At 36.8% G+C, this 22273-nt stretch overlaps 1 protein-coding gene across 1 annotated transcript; it reads left to right on the top strand.

The window, feature by feature from the left end:
* Positions 1-2585: 2585 nt before the first annotated feature.
* On the top strand, positions 2586-5149 carry LOC113285741 (peroxidase 3-like). Its single transcript, XM_026534512.1, has 4 exons — positions 2586-2834; positions 3905-4093; positions 4232-4394; positions 4499-5149. The coding sequence occupies exons 1-4, from the start codon at positions 2631-2633 to the stop codon at positions 4912-4914; spliced, it is 972 nt and encodes a 323-aa protein (XP_026390297.1). The 5' UTR covers positions 2586-2630; the 3' UTR covers positions 4915-5149.
* The last annotated feature ends 17124 nt before the right edge of the window (positions 5150-22273 follow it).

Raw genomic sequence — 22273 nt, 5'->3', positions numbered from 1 at the left:
AGGCAACTGGCTCAAGTTGTCTTCAAAAATGAAGGCAACTAGCACAAGTTGTCTACAAAAAGAAAAAATTTATACATAAATGACGAACCTAGTTTGAGTCGAACACACATCTTCTGACATATAGTCATTTGTGCTACAATTGCACCACAGATTCTTCAATACAAAACAACATATCAAAAATCACATACCAGCATCTCCCGCTTCATATCTCTTTACTGCATTAGCACGTCTTCAATTGCAAACCCAGTAAGCAGACTCACATATTGACCACACCATCAGTGCACAACCAACAATTTGAACAACCACCAGACAACACCACATCCTCTATCTCTGCTACTGCAACTCAATCTGCAATAGCTTCATGAACACAACCATCTATGCACACTTGCAACATGAGCCAACAACTGCAGTCACTTTCATTCCTTACTCAAACACCATCAGCATCACACAAGCTGCTGCTCTTCACTGCCTGCATACATATCCAGTTCCTACTCAACTTCCTAAGCATTCATATATTCTCTTGACTTCAAAGCATAAGCATCAACAACACAACCATCTTCTTATATTATGCCTTTTAATCTCCATGGCATCACCAATTCATCCAACTCCATCCATCAGCTCATTTTTAATTGTACTAGCCAGTACTCTCAGCTCCATAGTTGCCTCCGTATATGGAGGCAACTGGCCGAAGTTGTCTCCGTATATGGAGGCAACTTGTTCAAGTTGTCCAATCATAATAACAACTTGTTCAAGTTGTCCACAAATTTTCCAATCATAATAACATCTGCACCATTTTGTAAAGCGTCCATAAACTAGCTAGTTGGTCCCAGAACTTGCTGTTGTTCCCAAATTTTCACTAAATCTGCAGAACCCCCATAACCGAACATAATCAAAACCAACAGAATTATCCAAAGTTTTCATAACTCATAGCTGCACCCATAGTTGAGCTAGAATCCAAGAAATTTCAGTAAAAATCAATACAAGCAGAATCACCTAAAATTTTCAAAACACAATTCATCTTGCAACCCAGAAGTTTCAGTATACAATGTCAACACAGACTGAATCCAGCAATAACATTTCTCACAATACCCGCTACTATACAACATGATATGATGATAATAAATATACGATAACGTCTACCAGAAATTTAAAAATCCCTCACCTTGAAACAACACCAACACAAAATGATGCTACCACCACCGGTCCACCACCCTCACTACTACAACAAAAGCTACCATCATCGCCTCCATTGCAAAAGAACATCCAGCACCACCACGTCAACAACATGAAACCAACAATAGTGTGCACAACACCCACCACCAACAACACCTGCCACAGCCACCACCATAATATCAGGAATATACATTAAAATCAACGATATCTACAAAATATGATGAAATTGAAAACCTAAAAATCAGTTCTAAATCAAAATCGATCAAATTAATGTAAATTCAATACTAAAATTGTGGTGGTCGTAGCGAAATTGGGAAGAGGCAGTGATGAATGTTGATGTGGCGGAACAGTTTGATTTGATTGATCCATCAGAGCTTTTCAGATCCATTGGTAACGACTTTGATTTCAACTAAACCAAACCTGCAACAAATCAAATCGATGATTACCAGAAAATAAAAACCTAAATCAACAAAACAAATCGATATTACCCGAAACCAAAATCGAAAAAAACCTAAATCTCTATCTCGATCATCTGGACCTTCAACTGACATTGAAATAACTCTTAAAATCAGAGAAAATATATTGTTGATGGTGGCTATGAGGTTTAATTGTGAAGATTTCATTGATGGCGGAGGTGGTGATAATTGCAGGGGTGGTGGCGGAGGATAGAAGGGGAAAGAGCGGTTTTTAGATCTGAAATTATAAAATGAAACAATGATTTTCCTTTGTTTCTTTATCGACATGAAAAGGGTATTTACGAGATTTATAATTAAATTAATTACTTTGGGAAGAGTATTTATATAATGGATAAGGGTATTTGTGCATGATCCATGAATAGTAGGGGTGTTTATAACATTCCCACTTATATATCGTCTCTGAAAAGATGTATTTGGGTATGAACGGACGTACATTGTGCGGATCATTTCTATGTTATTTATATATAATTCTATTTTGAAGGAATATAGGATCTTTTTTTGATAGACCCCAGAGAGGTTGAGGTTTGATATTATAGGAGGGTCATGAGTAGGCCAGTATCATGTTACATTTTCCCGGAAAAGCGAATTGACATAGCCCGGGGGCCACTGTATCTCATGCAAGAAAACAAGAAGAATGGGCGAAGAAGTGGGTACATCTTACGTGATCACAAAAGCTCGAAATACCTTTGATTCCAAAACAAAATATGCAAGTCCATTTCTTATTATTCAAAATCTAAAAATGATAAAAGCTGAACAAAACCACATTCTCAAATACTAAACTTGAATTTATAAGAGTGGATTAAGTAAATTAACACAAATCTTAGTCGAGCTGTTAAATACAAATATAATTTTATATTGGGATTGTATTAGGTTCGAATGATTGAGCATCCACTATATAAATCACATTCAGTCTTCATCATCAACAGAACAGAAAACAACTCAAAGCAGTATACAAAGATATTAAGCTAACATCCAATTAAGATGGGAAAAATAATGGGTTCTTCAGCCATTGTAATTTATATGGCTTTTTGTTTGCTAGGTTCAGCATTTGCTCAACTGAAGATGGGCTTTTATGCTCAAAGTTGCCCTAGAGCTGAGAAAATTATCCAAGACTATGTGAAGCCACGTGCCCCTGGTGCGGCTGCATCTTTACTCAGAATGCATTTTCATGACTGTTTTGTCAGGGTAAGCAAATCTTAACTTCACTAGTAAATCCCAGGCGCTCTAGCATCATTTATCACTAATGTTTTTTTTGCTAGGGGTGTAAATAATATCCGAAAATACTCGGCCTGCCTGTACCCGCCTGAGCCCGCATGTACCCGAAGTAGCCCAAAGCCTGTTATGGCCCGTCATGGGCCACCCGGCCTGGCCTGGATTAATTTATTGGGCGGTCTCGGGCTTTGCGATTAATTATGATGCCCGGCCTGATACCCGGCCTGGTGCCCGGCCTGAAAGCATTCTATGTGTCATTAATCATTTAATATCCTCTTAAAAAGACTTAAAAGTTACCATTTTATAATTGTCAATTTTGTGTTAAGAAAAATAAAATATATAATTGTTTTTTTACTTATAACTAACCTTTTCAAAACATTAATGGTAATATATTTTCTTATTAGAAAGTTTATTGTACTCTAATTAATTAGTTATTATAGGCTAAAATTAAAAATTTGTCAGTGTAATTTAAATATAAAATAATACTATCACTTACGATATGCGATGTTGGAAAGGAAATGATATTGTATTTAATACCGTTCATTTGAAAATTTAAACTTAAAAAAAAAAAAATCAAAATAGTGGCATGTCCGGCCCGATCTGGCCTGCCCGTATAAAAAGCGGGCTTTGGGCGGTCTTTGGGTAACAAATTATCTACTTGTGCCCGGCCTGTCCGGCCTGAATTTGTTTACGGGCTCACAAATATTAAGCCTGGCCTGCCCGGCCTGTCTTAGTTTTTGGGTCGGGCGGCCCGGCCTGCCCGAATTTACACCCCCCCTATTTTTTGCTACTTCACTAGTGAAGGTTAAGATAACTAATTCTAGCCACTTTTTCTTTCTAAAAACAAACTAATTACCCTACGCTATGAGTGAGTTACATTCACTGTTTTTTTTCTTGCTTTGAAACTGTTAACCTCGCTATAATTTTATAACAACAGCATTAACATTTATAAGCATTGCCATATCAACAGCTAGGCAGGTAAACGAATTGGCTATAGCTAGATGCAAAGGTCTCACTATCTAATATCTGTGTTCTTTGCCCAGGGTTGTGATGCATCTGTATTACTGAACTCAACCAGCAATCAAGCGGAAAAAGATGCTCCACCAAACCTGACTCTCCGAGGCTTCGACTTCATTGACAAAGTGAAAACCTTAGTAGAAGCTGCATGCCCTGGAGTTGTTTCTTGTGCAGATATCATCTCTTTAGCTGCAAGGGATTCAGTTGTTGCCATAGTAAGAAACTCATGAATACATATAAACTAAAAGATTCATCTCGTTTGCTGTTTAACAAAATTAATGCTAGCTAATCAAATTCTTACTGCTTTATGTATGTGATTGATTAAGTTTTTTTTTTCTTTATCGTCATAACAGGGAGGACCTACATGGCAAGTTCCCACTGGACGACGAGATGGAAGAGTTTCAGTAAGGTCTGAGGCCTTGCAAAACATCCCTAATCCTAATAGCAACTTTACTACCCTTCGAACAGACTTCGCTAATAAAGGGCTTAGCGTGAAAGACCTAGTTTTGTTATCTGGTAAAGACACGAAACGACTTCTACCTATTTTAATTTAGCTTCAAGAGAAAAAAATTAAGGAATTCTTTTAACAAAGTTCTAATAAAATATCTCAATGTGTGTAGGTGCTCACACGATCGGTGTCTCTCACTGCAATCCTTCTTTCTCCGATCGTCTATACAATTTTACCGGTAAAGGAGATCAAGATCCTTCACTAGACAGTGAATACGCAACAAATTTGAAGGCAAGGAAATGCAGAACAATAACTGACAACACGACATTAGCTGAGATGGATCCAGGAAGCTTTAAGACTTTCGATTTAAGTTACTACAAGCTTTTAGTTAAAAGACGTGGTCTGTTTCACTCAGATGCTGCTCTTATTACAGACGCTACTTCAAAATCATTTGTTACCCAATTGCTCCAAGGTAGTCTATCAAATTTCTTTACAGAGTTCGCCACATCTATGGAAAAAATGGGTCAAATTGGAGTTACGACCGGACCAACCGGTGAAATTCGAAAGATATGCTCGGCTACCAATTAGTTTGTATCTTGAGTTGGTTGGTCTGCTTGTTTGTTTTGTTTCTAATCTTCGATTTTATTTTGGGAGCAATCACGGATCTGGAGAAAAAGTGTGGTTCTTCGATCTGCGTTGTTATTCTTCTTGTTCGTGTTGTTCTATGTTGGGTTTGAAAGGTCATGCATGTTGCCTTTGCTGGCTTTCATTTAAATGATTGGGTATAATTAAATAAAGAGTGGGCTTCTAGTTTTTGTTTTAATTATCAAATTGTTAGATTACGAAGCTGTACACCCTTGCAAAAGGAAACGTCCTACGACTAGAACACCGCTGCCACGTCGGAGGGCCAACCGAAAAAAAAACGACACACGGTTTCGGTGTTTGAAGATTGTGCTTAAAGTGAAAGTATCATTTTTTTTTTAAATGCAGAGAGTACATCATTTTATTAGTTGTAACGAAAAATTAGTTGATGCATAAACCAAAACATGGCTGTCATTCAATTTGTGTTTTCGGAAAATTGGTCATTTGTCCAAATATTTTTAAAACATGGTTCAAACGGACGAGTAAAAATTAATATGGGTGAAATGGACACAAAAAAAATAGCAAGGGTGAAACTGGATTCATCCTGGCTTAAACTTAAAAAATAGCGAGGATAAAACTGGATGCATCCTGATGTAAATTAAAAGTAAGAAAAAATATTTGAAAATAGGTAGGATGAAACTGTTTACATCCTTGATGTTTTTACATTTTTGTCAATTTAAACAGTATCAAAATCTAGATGTCTTTTTCACCCAAGAATTGTTGATTTTGATCTTTTTAACCAATTTTGTGTTTTCGAAAATTGTGACTAAAAGGATAAACACCTCAAGAAAAAAATTCTGAAACGCGGATTTTTAAAGATGTTATATTCTAGTTTGCTTACCAATTATACCCCTAAAAAGGTAATCATAAAAATGACTCTCTCCCTTTGAGCCTTCCGGTCGGTCGGCTCAATAAATTTTATAAAGCTAAAGTCCGTAGATATCCAACTAAATTACCGAAAATAGGCTTGTAGAGAAGCTCGTCATGAATAATACCAGCGTGATATAAAAATATAATGGCCATTCTTATTTCTTAGATCTATTCCATTATGTAAAGGGAACTGTCCCTTGAACGGTAACTTGAAGCTGCACATTATTTTAGACTATTTTGCCCCTATATCACTCGTTCAAAAAAAATGTGTAAAAATAAAACTGAGGATATATTGGTAATTTAGCTTATTGAAAGGAAAGAAAAAGTTGACTATTTTGAAAATGGACCCGGACCAAGTTAAATGAAGCCAATTCTTCTTGCACGTGCATTTGCACGTGCCGAACATTCTAGTCATTCCAATGTGCTACTACATATTAGGTGGTCGAGGGACACTTTCAAAAATGTTGTGAACTACATTTTCCTTGATCTTTTGTTTTTGCACCGAACTCTCTTGCGAAAGCATTACATTTCATTGTCGAAACAATTTTCATTCATCAACTGCCAGCGAGTTGGATAGCTAGGTAGGCAACAGTCTTCCCCACAAAAAATGATTGTGTGCACTGTAGACCTACGCGATACTTGATAACAATAAATTATAACTCTACGACCTCTTCCGTCCATTTCAATTAAATATTTCCGTCCATTTCAATTAAATATGTGTGGAGGAAAATGAATAAGGATATTTCGTCGAAATTTCTCAAAATCATTTATGTGCTTTTCGGTAAGCTATATGTTGTTGCAAATAGCAATAAATAGGATCGACTAGATTTCGTGGACACCTATGCCAGCATGGAAAAACAATTTTCATCGACATTGAGCAATCAAAAAAAAAAAGAATATAGACTCAAATTAATGATAAAAGTTTGTTGTTCAGACGGATATCAAGCTGAATAATCAGTACTATTATCCGTGATAGTATATAGATGTTGCAAAAGAAGAAGAAATGATACGTATATATTTAAGTTGGTCAGCTAAGATCTTTCTTCTAGAAATAGGAAGAGGATAAACTTGCGATCTATAAAGCCAACTGCTAGATTAATATGGTACTGGTATACATAGCTTTAATTAGCTTTGGGAATAGTTAATGGAAATTGTCCGACTTCTTTTTGAGACTTGTAGATACCCCAGAAATAACAAAGGCATCCAAGTACTCGCTAGCGTCGGCTGGAAGAGAGACGCCAGATCAGCCAAAAGAGGGATCAGCGTGCGGTTCGACACGCCGAAGCCGAGGGATTCAAAGGCGGTCTATTTAGCAGGGAACGACCAAACAGGGAGCACATGGTCTCCGAAAACACGTGTACGGTTTCAAGTACGTTAAGACGGAAACACACGTGTTTATCATCCCCACATGACAATGTTTATAAATAGAGCCCGTTTAATCCTGACAAGCTCAGGGGTCATTTTGTGGAGAACTGTGTACTACTTTCTGGAGTAGATATTTTTATATAACCTATTTACACCCGAAAAAACTGGGTCTAATAATTACACTCAATATTTCGTTCGGCAATTTATATGGAGTCATGGACAATTCCAATACAATTCCAAGAGAATCAACTAGACAATTAGATTCAATCACGGAAAAGTATCCAAGAGTTATATCTCAATTTCTCAACGTAATCAGAAAATCAAACAGATAGAATCCGCGAGCCTGATTATTATGAGAAACAACTTGAATGGTACCAAAGACCAGTGTTCAAGTGTCAATCAATTTCAATCAACAACCAAAGGTTGTATTTACCAATTGATTGAACTACGCACAACCTGTGATATTTCAATTATATAAACAAATATAATGCGGGAAGGAAATAACACAGGCACCAGAAATTTTGTTAACGATGAAACCGCAAATGCAGAAAAACCCCGGGACCTAGTCCAGATTGAACACCACGCTGTATTAAGCCGCTACAGACACTAGCCTACTACAAGATTAACTTTGAAATGGAATATAGTTGAGCCCTAAGCAATCTCACACTGATCAAGGTACAGTCACGTTCCTTACACCTCTGAATCCCAACAGGACTTTACGCACTTGATTCTCTTAGTTGATCTCACCCACAACTAAGAGTTGCTACGGCCCAAAGTCGAAGACTTATAAACAAATATGTCGCCCATAGAAATGTCTATTCTGATAGATAAATATGTCTCCCACAGAAATACCTATGAAGTTGTGTTCCGTATTATGATAAATCAAGGTGCACATGAACCAATTGATAATCCAGTGTTATATTTTCAAAGAACATCCTAGAAATCACTCACAATAACTTAACTATATGGTAGTACAACAAGTTATTGTGGAATCACAAAGAATGAGATGAAGAGCTTTGTGATTACTTTGTATATCTTACCTATCGGAGATAAATCTCGAGTCAATGTTTGAGAAGATAGTACTCAACACGATAGAATAAGTAAGATCAGAATATGCAACTACAGAGAAAATAGTTGGATCTGGCTTCAGAATCCCAATGAAGTCTTTAAGTCGTTAACCTAAATGGTTTTAGGAAAAACCTAGGCTAATGGAGAAACGACTCTAGTACGCAACTAGTATCACACAGGAGGTGTGGGGATTAGGTTTCCCAGTTTCTAGAGTTCTCATTTATATAGCTTTCAAATCAGGGTTTGCTTAGTTAGCTTAGAAACAAAGCATCATTATTCATCGTTAGATGAAATCCTGATTTAAGATGCAAACTAAGTCTTGCTTGAAACCAAAGCAATATCTATCCACTGTTAGATGGACTTAGATTGTCACATACAAATGAAATATACTTCATTTATATATGGGTAACCATACCTAAACATGTATACTTAGTTGGTTCAATAATAGTCAATCAAGGTTATCCATATGAACACTTTTGTCTAATCCACATTCATCTAACACATCTAGATCAACTATGATGATCAAACATAATCAAAGGATCTAATTGTGTTCTTCATAAAGTTGTTCAATTATTAATTATATTATAGTAAAATACATGAACAAATTGAAGCAAAATCGGATTGATTCGGAAGAATAAATTCATGAACATTTAAGCCACGGTTTTCAAAGATTGCATTCCTTATTATATAAATGTATTTGTTATGAAATCATACTTTACCTATTTAATAACTTGAACCACTTAAGTTTGCGAACGGGTATGCAAACTTAAGTTCCGAACATTGGTCACAAGCTAAGAGTTTGCAAACGGGTACGCAACTTTAGCTTCGGATCGAACTAAGTTGAAACCGTTTGCAAACGGGTACGCAAACTTGGTTCCCGGACTTCAACAGTTAAATAAGTTTACGAACGGGTATGCAAACTTAAGTACCCTGACTTAAACAATTGAATAAGTTTGCGAACGGATATGCAAACTTTCGGACCTGAATTCCGTCAAAACAGTTCGTACACTAAGTACACAAACCGTAATGTATCCAGACATGGGTTTTATCTCTTAACTCCTATTTCAATCATTCAAACATTCTTAGAATACGACAATGGATGTCTCACACACACCATTAGCTAATAAGAAATTTTCAAGTGATCGAATGATCAATACGAAACTTTCTAAATCGACATCAAATGACTGTCTCACACAAATCATGTGAGGTGTTTCAAGGAAATTTCCACATGATCATCTTTTGACATAAAGTCAAGAATAATGATGAATGTAGCTAAGACAGAAAGCCACCAACACGTATTTCGAGAAATAGATAAGCGAGTTATACATAGCTCGAAATATCAAATGTGTATGATACGAAAGACTATATCGTATACGATTTTTGTCTCAATAGGAGATAAATATGAATAAAATATACTTCTGAGGATAGATAAATTTTAGTCTCCACATACCTTTTGTTGATGAAGTTCCTCTGAGTTCTTCAGTAGATCTTCGTCTTCAGTTGTGAGCGTCGTGAAGTCTAAAGCTCAACTATACAATCTATCCTAGTCCGAAACTCCTATATATAGGTAGACTAGAAATCAAGACTATAGTTTTGATTAACTAAACTTGACAAACAAGCTTAAGATAGTAACTCTTGCGAGTTGGACCGATCAATGCTCTAACATCACCTATTACATTTTCGTGACCACATCGGGAGATTTTCTTAGAGAATCAAGACAGCAGTTTCACTCATCCATGCATGTATGCGCCGCTCAATGAAGTTGAGAAAGCGTTGTACGACATTGATGAACATTAAATATAGTGACAAGCGTTTATTTCCAGATTGGAGGTATGATGAGTGCCAAATATTGTATATATTTATCCCTTTTTGTTGGCATTTTAACTCATCTTTTATGCATTAATTCTACATTTTATCCCATATTCTGTATTTTCATTGTTTTCAAGAATAAATATTTTTCTTACTTAGTTTTGCATTTTTAGGTAATAAATAAAGTCTGGATGAATTGCGGAACGGAAAAGAGCAGAAAAGTGGTGAAAAGCCGAGAGGAATTACGCAAGGAAGCCGCGAAGAATGTTGTGCACAAGACCAAAAGGCTAGAAATGGACTTGAAGAGGAAAAATTGTCCAAGCCCAAACTCATTTCTCAAGCCCAAATTCTAAATTCTAAGCCTAAGACCCAAGCCTAAAATCGCTCCCATTCTTAGCCTTCAGATTAGATCACATTTAGATCCTACGGTCGCTTCTTTGCCTGCTCATCAAATCTCGATACTTCCGCTTAACACTACAACACCTAACCTCGATCTTCGCCGTCAGTTTTGATGTATCTCGTCATCCAACGGTCTCCCCTCATCCATTTCCATCGCGCCGTTGGATCATTCCATCATCCTATAATCCTACGGTCCAGCTTCGCGAAACATCAAAATCCTCTACACCTGCTCAACACACTAGTATCCTATACCTATACCCTAACCAAACGCCCCCTCCTTCTTCTCCATCGACTTCTTCTCTTCCCCCCCCTCTCTGCAACAGAACCACCTTCTCCATCATCACCACTACCCACTCCACTGCCACGCCACCACCTCTACCTGTCTCACATCATCCCTAAACTACCAACCCATCATCACCCCCTAACTATCTAGCCCCCTATTCCCTCAATCTCTCACGTTTCTTCCCTGAAAACCTAAGCGTGAGAGGTTGATGAATTAGGTGACCTAGAGAAGAAATCAAGGTATGGGAAAGGCACCAGGAGAAGCAGAGAAGACATGGGTCGATGCTAATTGAGGAGATTTGTCACATCAAGGTAAGAAAAAAAACCCAAACCCTAATTTCAGTTAATTTGGGGATTTTCGAGTAAACTCTAATTACTGTTAGGGAGAAGCATGGAGGAGCATTATAGAAGATATGGGTCTGATTTGTACTGTCAAATTAGGTAGAAATAATTTACCTAATTTCTGTTTGATTTTAGGGATTTTTTGGGAAGAACCCTAACATGTAATTGGGTATAAAAAGGGGACTGTGGGTGTGATGTAAAGGCTTATGCCTGGATTAGCCAGTGTGTCACCCAAGAGCACTGGAATAGCCAGTGTCTCAAGGGTTAGTGTTTAATTTGCAACTATATTTATGTTTATTCCATTACTCTTATTTAGTTTCAATTCAGTTCATGTTTTTGTTTTATGTCTTCTGTGTTTGTTTATGATCAGTTCAATGCTCTGTTTAGTAATTGTTTTGTTTTTGTTGCTGTTATGTGAGCTCACATGTGTATGTGTATAGCTAGGCTGAGATGATGCCTTAAGTCACTGTTAGTGGTGGAATGCTAGGTTATAATTCATGTAAATTGAGTTGATTGAGTAATGGAGGAATTTAGTGCTCAACTGTGCTTGTGATTGATTGTGCTGTCAAAAGACAGTCAATGCTAGGAGTAAACAGTTGAGCAAGCTTCTTCTCCTTCCATTCCATTTATGTATACCCTGGAACATAGGCAGGCTTGAGCCTTCACCTAGCTCCATTAGGGACAGGGATTTAACATAGAATTACACTATCTGGCTAGGTCACAAGGTGGATTCATAACCTAGTTGTGTTGTTTCTCTGTTTTGTATCTGTAGTTTTGCTCCCCTGCCATTGCCCTTGGCTTAGGCCTTGGTTCTTTCTCTTTGCTTCATTTCCATTGCCATCTTCACTGCCATTTTCACCATTTCCTTTGCTTTTCTTCACTATCACTCTCCACTGTCACTGTCACCTGTTTTGTGTTTTGTATTTGTATCTGTTTTCTTGAGTTTATTGTTTTATCATCCATTGTCTCATTATTTCACTACCATCTTCATTGCTTTGTAAATATCACAGCTTCACTGCCACTATTTGCTCTTTCTTCTCATTTGTTTCTCCTGTTCTTGTTACTGCATTCATTACCTTGTTTTACAAAAGCCTAGTGTAATCTAGTTCATAGCTCAGAAGCCTAGCTAATCTAAAGGCCCAGCCAACTGAGCCCAAGGCTCAGTTCATTCCAAAAATCAAAGGTCCAGTCCACTGTGGACTTAATCAAAGCCCAAGGCCCAGTGCAATTCAAAAGACCAAAAGCCCATAAGTTCAAAATCATTCAAAGGCCCAAGGCCTAAAGCACTTCATCATTACAAAAACCCACTAAGCCCAAAGCACAATTAGAAGCCCAATAGCAATTTAGAGCCCAAATAGCTAGAAACTCCAAACACCCCCAGTCTCTGTGGATCGACCCGTACTTGCACGAGCTACAACTGACGACCGTGCACTTGCGGTATTACTGTAGGCCCCCGTTTTTATTGCGCTTAATTTTCACACACCTCCGGGCCCACCAAGGTATTAGATCCACCACCCAAAGGGAGTGACCATTTAATGCGAGCATACGGCGAAATAGAAAGCGGAGGGAAGGGCTCACCTCCATGGTGCCAGAGGTGGGGAGGTGGATCACAATTTTATCAGTTGACTTCACAAGGGTGATCGCATGGAAATCATTTAGAAACCCATCATGTGATAAACGAGTAAGCCCGTACTTTACTGTCTGATGGGAAGTTCATAAAACTCTTAGAAGAGAAGTATGGGTTGGAAGCACATGATAGCGCCTATACTATAACGTAGCGGTTTCCATATAAGTCATGACCCGCGCGCGCCAGATGCTAGAAGAGTATAAATTACCTAAATTTAAATTATTCGAAGGAAGTAGTAGTGCAGCAAAACATATGTATCGGTTTGTTATGTCGCAAAATAACCCCAGCAAATGACAAACGAGCAATCCCGTACCGCACTGTCTGATGGGAAGTTCACAAAACTCTTGGAAGAGTAGTATGGGTTGGAAGAACAGGATAGCGCCTATATTAAAACGTCGCGGTTTCCATCTAAGTCATAACCCGATGTAAGCAGAGTGTACAAAACACCAAAATTTATATTATTTGAAGGAAGCAATAGTGCAAAAAAACATATGTATCGTTTTGTTATGTCGCAAAACGTATACGTGGAAAATAAGATGTTTGTCTTTGAGAATTTAGGAAGCCCCTAACATGGGACGCATTTACGTGGTACATTTGTCTAAAGGCGAACAACATATGCTCGTGTAAGACATGCGTCAAGCGCTCATGCAAAAGTTCTACTCCAAACCCGTAAGAAGCTATATCTCATATTTGGGTAATGTTAGGTATCACAAGGGTGGAAAACTTATGCTACTAGGAAGGTGTTTCCGTGGTGAATACTTCAGATGCCGCACCGATATCTCTGGAGAGTATTTGGTGGTAATGTACATAGAAAAATGGAACCTGACCTAAAATTGTTTGACGATGTTGGAATTGACAATTTTTCCGACTTACAAGAAGCGTGCTCTCATAAAGATGTTGCTAACAAATAAATAGAATTAGCACCCAAAACTTGGTCTTGTTAGGTTGTTTATGCTAGATAAAAAAACCCGAGAAATCAAAAGAAACGAGCATTTAAGGAAAACTATGACAAGCATGGCACATATTTTGCATGATCCTATGAACAAGTAGGATTTATTAAAAGAAAGGGTAAAGAATTATGATATCACATGATAACTCCAGCAAAAGAGCCGACCAAATCAGACAAGCGTCATGTCAGATATTGTCACTTCCATCAAAAATATGATCACCCAAAGAGAATGTAGGACTCTTAAGTAGGCGATATATAATAAGCAATGAAGTAGGGAAATCGATGTTGGTAGCGTTAACAATATTCAAAAAACACCGCTGCTGAACCATCAGATGGTGACGTTTACACATGAACCAATTGAGGAACTATATGATATCTCAACGAAGGAAAACACATAACATATCGTTGAAGTGGTAGCACAGAAACCATTGTTCGTCGACTTCTTCAACTCGCTAGGGTTCGATGATGTACAACGGATATAAGCGTCAATGTTCTTAACAAAAATTGCGGCTATCGAAGAGATCAATGAGTATTTGTACAAGAAGTATCCACTACCCGCGAATGTGGTCACTTTTATCGAAGAAGACCATCGTATATATTGTGACCATACAAGTTATTTATACCTTACCATGTCAGCAATAAAGAACTCATTTAAGAGACCCTTCATTGACACAAGGAAGTTTCTCAACTTGATACCTATGCACATCGTAATGAGTATTGGAAGAGTAAATAAAGAAATTTCAAACACGAATCAAAGGATTTGATCGATTAAGCCAATACACAATAAAAATGATCAATATAGAAGTCAATTTAGGTTAGGTACGCGCAGTAGAACCTTTTTGTTGGGACACCCGTGTTTGCATAAACATGGGATTGTGTTCTCTACCTACCATCAGTGCGTAAAATTTTATCCCTAACGACATGTTTGATTCAAGGAATAGAACTCTTGGTAATCCAATTAGGTGGGGGTGGTGGTGGTGGTGGTGGTGTGTGTGTGTATGTGGGTGATGTGATAAGCATGTATATGCTACATTTTATACCCATATTTATATTAGCTATGATACAATATTTTAGTTATTAATACTATTTTAGTGCTTTTGTAGAAAGTACAAGTGAATTCGATCATCCAGCGAATAAACAGCAAAATGTGAGACTTAATGGTGTTTGCGACGAAAATTGCAAAATGTGGTTGGCCTGGTATTTCCATATATCAGCAACCACCATGATGAAATGTGGTTGGCCTGGTATTTCCATATATCAGCAATCACAATGATGAAACGTGGTTGTCCTGGTATTTCCATGTATCAGCAATCACAATGATGAAACGTGGTTGGCCTGATATTTCCATGTATCAGCAACCAAAATGATGAAATGGGGTTGGCCTGGTATTTCCATGTATCAGCAACCACAATGATCAAATATGTTGGCCTGGTATTTCTATATATCAGCAATACTTATTATGCTGGCCTGGTATTTCTATATATCAACAACACTTATTATGCTGACCTGGTATTTCTATATATCAACAACACTTATTGTGTTGGCCTGGTATCTCCATATATATCAACAACATTGAATTATTTCACAGCCTAGGTCACAATGGGCAGACAAGTTTTAATTTGCTCTTCAATTAATGCATGGTGAAGCGAGTCGACGTCAGCACACTAATGCTACCTAAGATTGGTCAAAAATGACTTTGTTATTGTTAGCATAAGAATGTAAGAATATTACCTCCATGACCACGTGCAAATGATGTGCAAATGAAGAAAAAGGAAAGATTAACATATCTTGTCCTTACATAAGTTCTCTTGCTATATATATATAAAGAATCTGAAGGAATGTTTGAGACCAAATGACGTCATTTGTGCAAATACAGTTAAGGTGGGCTCAACACATGCAAGAAAATATCATGCTTTTTAAATGAAATTAATTCATTTCCTTGGTGGTTTCATATACTATAGAAAGTGGAGATTCCCTGATACTTTACAATATTTCGTTATATTATGACACGCGGCACAATATTATTGGGAGGATTGTATTTCATGACATGTGGCAGACTTCTATTGGGAGGTGATGTGGCGACGACGTGAATTCATCTGTGGGCTATATTTATGTGTTGTTTCAAAATGAAAATGTGTGTGTGTGTGTGGGGGGGGGGGGGGGGGTCGGCCATTGTGCGGCAACTAGAGAGGGTTTTGAAGTTTTATTTTCTATTCTTCGTTTTTATTAGCTATAGTTTGATTTATTTATATTGATTTATGGTTTTTTGAGAAAACCATGTCTAGCTAATCCATGTTAGGGTGAACGGATGAAGTTGTAGGTGATTTATTTTATGTTCTTGAATAAAGTTTCTACCAATTGAATTTAATGATAATGTTTGTGATTCTCTTTCAATGTTTCACCTTCTAGCTATATTTTTCATTTTCTATGCCATGTATAGTCCATAGTTATATTAGTAGAAGAACTCATTGAACCTTTGGAATAATTGAATTATGAATTTCATTTGACTATTTATGCCATGTATATCTAGTGTTTAAGAATTCTACATTAAGGTGACAACAAACTACCATTTTGAAAATGATAATTCTTGTCAACGATTCTTAATGAAATATCTTCTCTGTACTAGTAACGAGGTTTGCTATTTTACATGAGTAAATTAGAGATTTTTGTGATTGAATACAAATAACTTTCCTACAACGGATTCCCGAAACCTTAACACTTTCACATCTTTGGTTGCATTTTTATTATTTAGATATCATTTTGCCCGAATTTCTGAAAACTCTCAAAAGCATTATATTTGATTACTTAGTTTTTTTGGTATTAGTTGGTAGAGTATTTCACACTCCTCGTGAGAACGACCTGTGCTTGCCATTGTCTACTAGTTAGACGATGTGCACTTGCAGTATATTATTGTAGGTTTCAGAGCCTACCATGATGCGTGTCGTAACCACAACAAATTAGTGAATATTTGTCCACCTAATTAACAAGTAATATAGTGGTAGTTAAGTTAGTTCCCACGAGGAGCAAGAGGTTTTAGTTGTCTTATAATGTCACAAAAGAGGGGTTTTGGATTTTAAAAGCAAAAGAAAGTAAATGAAGCAATTAAAAGTATAAGTTGAAATCAATAAGAGAGATTAGATCAAGGAATCATTATTCGTTGCAAAACAATGATTCAAGTTATGTTCTTTTCCACTTTTTATTAGTCACATATTATCAACAACCGTATGATAGCAGGTTCGCTTAGCTAAGCTCAAAATTCCTTGTTACATTAAGTAAGAGGTTCGCTTAGTTATTAGATTCTATTCAAAAGAACCACCTTGAGGTTCGCTTACAAGATGTAATTCCCCGAACGCATTAAGATTTATGAATTTATGTTTAGTACTAGTATTTAAACTCGGTTCGTTCGGTCCACTTTCTAGTGTTGTTTTCACACACAATTGCTCCACAGAATCCCTCTGCAAGGTCTCGTGTTTTCTACTTGTGTAAAGTGTCGAGAACGATTATGAATTCCCTAACTTCTACTAGATTTAGATTGAATAATAAATCAATTCAGTTGGCCACCTAAACGATCTATCATGCAAGCATAAACATTCTTATTAGTAAAAACAAACGATAATCATGTGAAAAATGTCAAGATAGAATTGAAACAAAAACTCAAATCATATCTTAAGAACTAGGAATTAATCCTCAATCCGTAAAAAAAAATTAGCTACTCATGCTAAGGAGTTCACACAAAGAATAAAGAAAATAGAAGTGTTGTGTTTGTAGAAGTGTAAAAAGTGTGTAGAGAACTTCTCTATTTATAAGCTTCAATTTCCTAGCAATCCTCTTAGGAATAGAATCCTTTTCATTTTGTAAATCTTCTTTCCAAGTCCTTGTCTTTCTCAAATCTTCCATCTTCACTTTCGAAATTCAAGTCCAATTCCTCAAACCCATGAGTCTAGAGCATTCTTCACAAATTTCTGTATTTTTGGTCGCCTGAAAAGTTCTCGGTATCACCGGATTTCCTCCTGAAATATCTTTGTCGTCCACCTGAGTTCTGTTTCTCAGTCGATGGAATATTCCGGCAGATTCCGTTATACTTAACTATCAAACTACCTGTCTTCTGTTAGTCAACGGACAATGAGGAAGAGAGTCGGCTGGTCTTATTCAAGTCTGAGTCGTCTGAGGAGGTCTTAGTCACTGAGTTGGATCGGTCATCAGACTCATCTGGAACGATCATGCCGGCACCGATTCGACTCGCCAGAGCAGAAAATTTGACAGAGATTCCTTCGGTTTCTGGGAATTTCTCAGGCCAATTTCAGGCCGATATCTTCATTCCTACAGTACTTGTATCCTAAACATACATCTAATTCTCAAGCATCAGTCCATCATTCCGTGTATTTCAAGTAGCAGCAGCTCAAACTCATCTTCTCTGTGTATTTAATTCAACCGCAACTAACTCCGTTAGAACCCATTGATCTTATGACTCGGTCACAACATCAACATATGTTTCATCAACACATCACACCACTAATCCCTTCAATTCTCTGTCTCAAACCCTCAAATATGAATTCACATCCCTCTCTTATTCTAACAGCGACCTTCCTCACCAAAATCATCCACCAAAACTCATTAATTCAAACTCACCAGATCCCGTTTTTCTCATATCTGTGAAACATCTTCAATTTCTTCTCAAAGTTCTCAGCAACCCTTACCTCGACCATCTACAACAAACCCATATCAGTTCTTGTCTTCTCGAACAAGTGTAGCAACAGATTCCACCATTTTCAGAACCCTAATTTCACTTTCAGTTCTTCAATTTCACCCCCATCATTACATAGCAGCATCACAATCATCTTCTGCAATTTGAGCACATAATTGCTGATTTAAATCCATGGCAGCAACATCTATTTCTTCTCTGTATCTTCCCTAAACTCGATTAACGTTCAGATCCCCTTTGTTTCTTTTCAATCCTTTAAACACAACACAGGCTATCTCTTAACCATGAGCCGACTGTCTTTAATACTTCTCCGAAATAGAGTATCCCCTTATCCTTGGCTAGGCTCCCAATACTACTCGTATGTGAAATAACCTTTTCGCCCTTTTTAACTCGATTTGGATAGTTTCTTCTTCTTTTCTTCCACATGACTCCAAAGTAGCTATAAAACTTAAAACACGCGTAACATACATAATTTACAAGAAAAATAGCAAAGAAAGCATAACCAATAGATAATAAAGAGGGTGTATTCTACACCTATCAAATTCCCCCACACTTAGACTTTGCTAGTCCTCGATAAAATCAAACTAAAACTTACAACTTCAAATTTTTCCAGTGTCGCAAGCATCCAAAGAGTTATGAGGACATAGAGTTTCTGCGTGCTAGTAATAAGAAGTTAGAAATACTAAAGAACATATTCTCGTTCTTAAATGTTAAGTGAGAAATAACCACACCATAATGAGAGAACGCGTGTTTGAGAGCAATCAATAAGCATTTCGCCTCGACTTCTTCCTCACCAAAAAGGGTTTTATGAAATTGCACTGAAAAGACGTACTTTTATGGTTCCCACATGTGTGCAGGTAGGAATGAAGAGAGAAATCCTGCAACATGTTGAATGGTGGGAAGGAAAACTTCCGACATATTTTAAAAACCCACATCTTTTAACATTTTGAAAAACCATTTTTCTGACGATCTCTAAGAAAGGAAATCAACCACTATTATCGAGGATGAAATTACTTACTCACCTTCAAATCCGATTGCAATGATGATAACATCAGTCTCACAAAATCCAATAGAAACGTCTTCGCTCCTCGTCTTTATCTTCTTGGTCTTCGTCTTCGGATTCAACTATTGATGATAAACTCTCGAACTTCGTAATTTCTTGACAATTTGTAACCTTTTCCTTAAATCCTTGTCGCTTGAAACTTCTTTATAAATTTTCCTTCCCCATAGCTTATAAATAAGAACCAAAAATTTCTCTTGTCATCATTTTTTTTTCTTTTTTTCTTTTTTTCATTTTTTTTTTATTTTTTTTTTGTTAAGAGAAATAAAATAGAAAACAAAGTGAAAATAAAACAAACCGTGTTCGTGGGTACTTTACCGCTTGATTCTTCACAACTTGTATTGTCTCGAAATCATAAACTTCAATAATTCTCACCTTTTGGTTTTCTTTGCTCTTGTAAATAAGTCTTCTACTTGGATATAAAATTTGCTCTTTTCTTGTTCCGTTGCTTGTTAACCTTAAACGTTTTCAACTTTCCTAGTAGATTTTGATGTCGCTCCCTTGTTGATGATGATGGTGTTTCTATGGACCCGTTGTTGTCGAGATAATGGTGCTAACTGCAAATCGAACTACAAGAAGGAGGCTTTCATTTATAGACGTCACCCTCATGATTAACAAAATTAGCACTCAAGATATCAAAGAGTAGTGATTCTATTGGTGGGAGGTTGGGTAGCTCACCATTCTATCCGGATTTAACGTACGGTGACACACACTCAAAAGAAAGCTTTTTTAGTCAGCTACAAAGAACTTTTGGTCGGTGCCTCACATGATATAAATACGGGTAGTCTCCACTAATAATTGATCAACAACTCTAATAATGCATTTCCCTCTGCACCTCATTTTCCACCGGTATGATTAAATCCATTTTTTAACACTCTAACAGGTAAGAAATCCGAACGTAGTTCCCTAACACTTCCAAGTTCAGTTATGTCGGTCATAATTCTCTATGTAAACATACATAGAAGTATGCTAGTGACTCTAAAATCTCTACAAGTTGGAGGTTTTATGCAATTTTTTTTTTAAATATGCTTAACCACTCCCCCACACTTAAACCTTACATTGTCCTCAATGTAATTTAATCCTCCTAGTAAAGTCAAGGTGGGAAATCCTACCATGATATGGAACAAGAAAAATAAATAAACAAAACACAAAACAAAAGGATAAGAAATACAAAACCTATGGTTGCCTCCCATTTAGCGCTTGTTTTAAAGTCGACGGCCCGACTTAGCTCTTGCTTCGGTTCATTCCCCATATACTACTAACAATCTGAAAATTTGGGGATCTATCCATGGTACCTGTTTTGCAAATAATAGCTCCATACAAATGCTAGCACAAGAAAATAATAATAATTTTATCGGTCGATAGAAATTTCCCCTACACTTATTCTTGTCTACACTCGGAAGTGTATAAAGAACATAGAATTTTGGAACTTCCATGTATTCCTCTTGGAAAACCTGCATATTGTTAGAATCAAGTGTTTCCAATGGTGGATATCGAGAAACAAAATCATTCAAAAATACTTTCGAAGCACATACATTCAAACCAATAAGAGGTAAAGGAGAAGAATCAATATGCAAAGGGTTAGACAAACCTTGCACAATCTCTTGTATCATGAAATCCTATTCATCCTTAAAAAATTCAACTGATTTACTTACCTCTTGTATATCATGGTCCTCTATCAAACATTTCAACCATTCTTCGTTGTTTTCTACCTTAACCAAGGTCTTGGCATCATTAATATCATCGGCAAGTTCAATTGGATCTTCCACGAAATCAATCAATTTGGTTTCATTCTCAAGCATCACCTCTTCAACATCCTCGTCATCGGAATGGGGTCATTCTTATCTCATAAAATCTTCTTTGGTATAAAGATCTTCTTGTGAGGGTGTTACACCGTTTATAACAATAGGTAAGTCACACCCAATCTCCTCATTTTGAATAGGTGAAGGATCGTTATTATGATCCGGAGTTGGAATAACTTTATCCTTGTTACAAGGATTTTCAAAGGTTCAAAATCATCATCGTAACCCATATAATAACGTTTTTCATGCTCCATTCTTAAATCTCTTTTAGCTTCAAGAATTTCTTCATCTGATGCTAGACCTTCATCGATCAATTGATAGAACCTTCTCTCAAGTTCTCTCAAACTAGGTTGCCTTACACCAAGGAGATCACGCATAGGTTTAGAAGCATAACTATCCTTCCCTCCTAGTGATTGTTCACTTACATACCCGTCATAAGGTTGTTGATATGTATGAGAATATCTGTAAAGTCTGTATCCTAAGGATGGTTGGAAGTTGCCATAATGTTGAGGTTGAAAACCGTATTGATTGTTGTAATATGCTTGCTCTTGTCCACCATACATGGAAAACTGGTACTTGAAATAAAAATTATAGAAAACAAAGTTAGAAACAAAAATAAAATCTAAAAACAAAAATTAAACGAAAACAAAAACAACTAAAACTGCTCCCCGGCAGCGGCGCCAAAATTTGATGCATGTCGTAACCACAACAAATTAGTGAATATTTTTCCACCTAAGTAAAAAGTAATATAGTGGTAGTTAAGTTCGTTCCCACGAGGAGCAAGAGGTTTTAGTTGTCTTATAATGTCACAAAAGGGGGGTTTTGGATTTTAAAAGCAAAAGAAAGTAAATAAAGCAATTAGAAGTATAAGTTGAAATCAATAAGACAGATTAGATCAAGGAATCGTTCTTCGTTGCAAAACAATGATTCAAGTTATATTCTTTTCCACTTTTTATTAGTCACAGATTATCACCAACCGTATGATAGAAGGTTCGCTTAGCTAACCCCAAAATTCCTTGTTTCACTAAGT

This window comes from Papaver somniferum, chromosome 6 (genome assembly GCF_003573695.1).
Source record: "Papaver somniferum cultivar HN1 chromosome 6, ASM357369v1, whole genome shotgun sequence".
NCBI classification, from domain to species: Eukaryota; Viridiplantae; Streptophyta; class Magnoliopsida; order Ranunculales; family Papaveraceae; genus Papaver; species Papaver somniferum.
The sequence above is the reverse complement of the archived record's forward strand: the minus strand, read 5'-3'. Positions and strand labels throughout refer to the sequence as shown.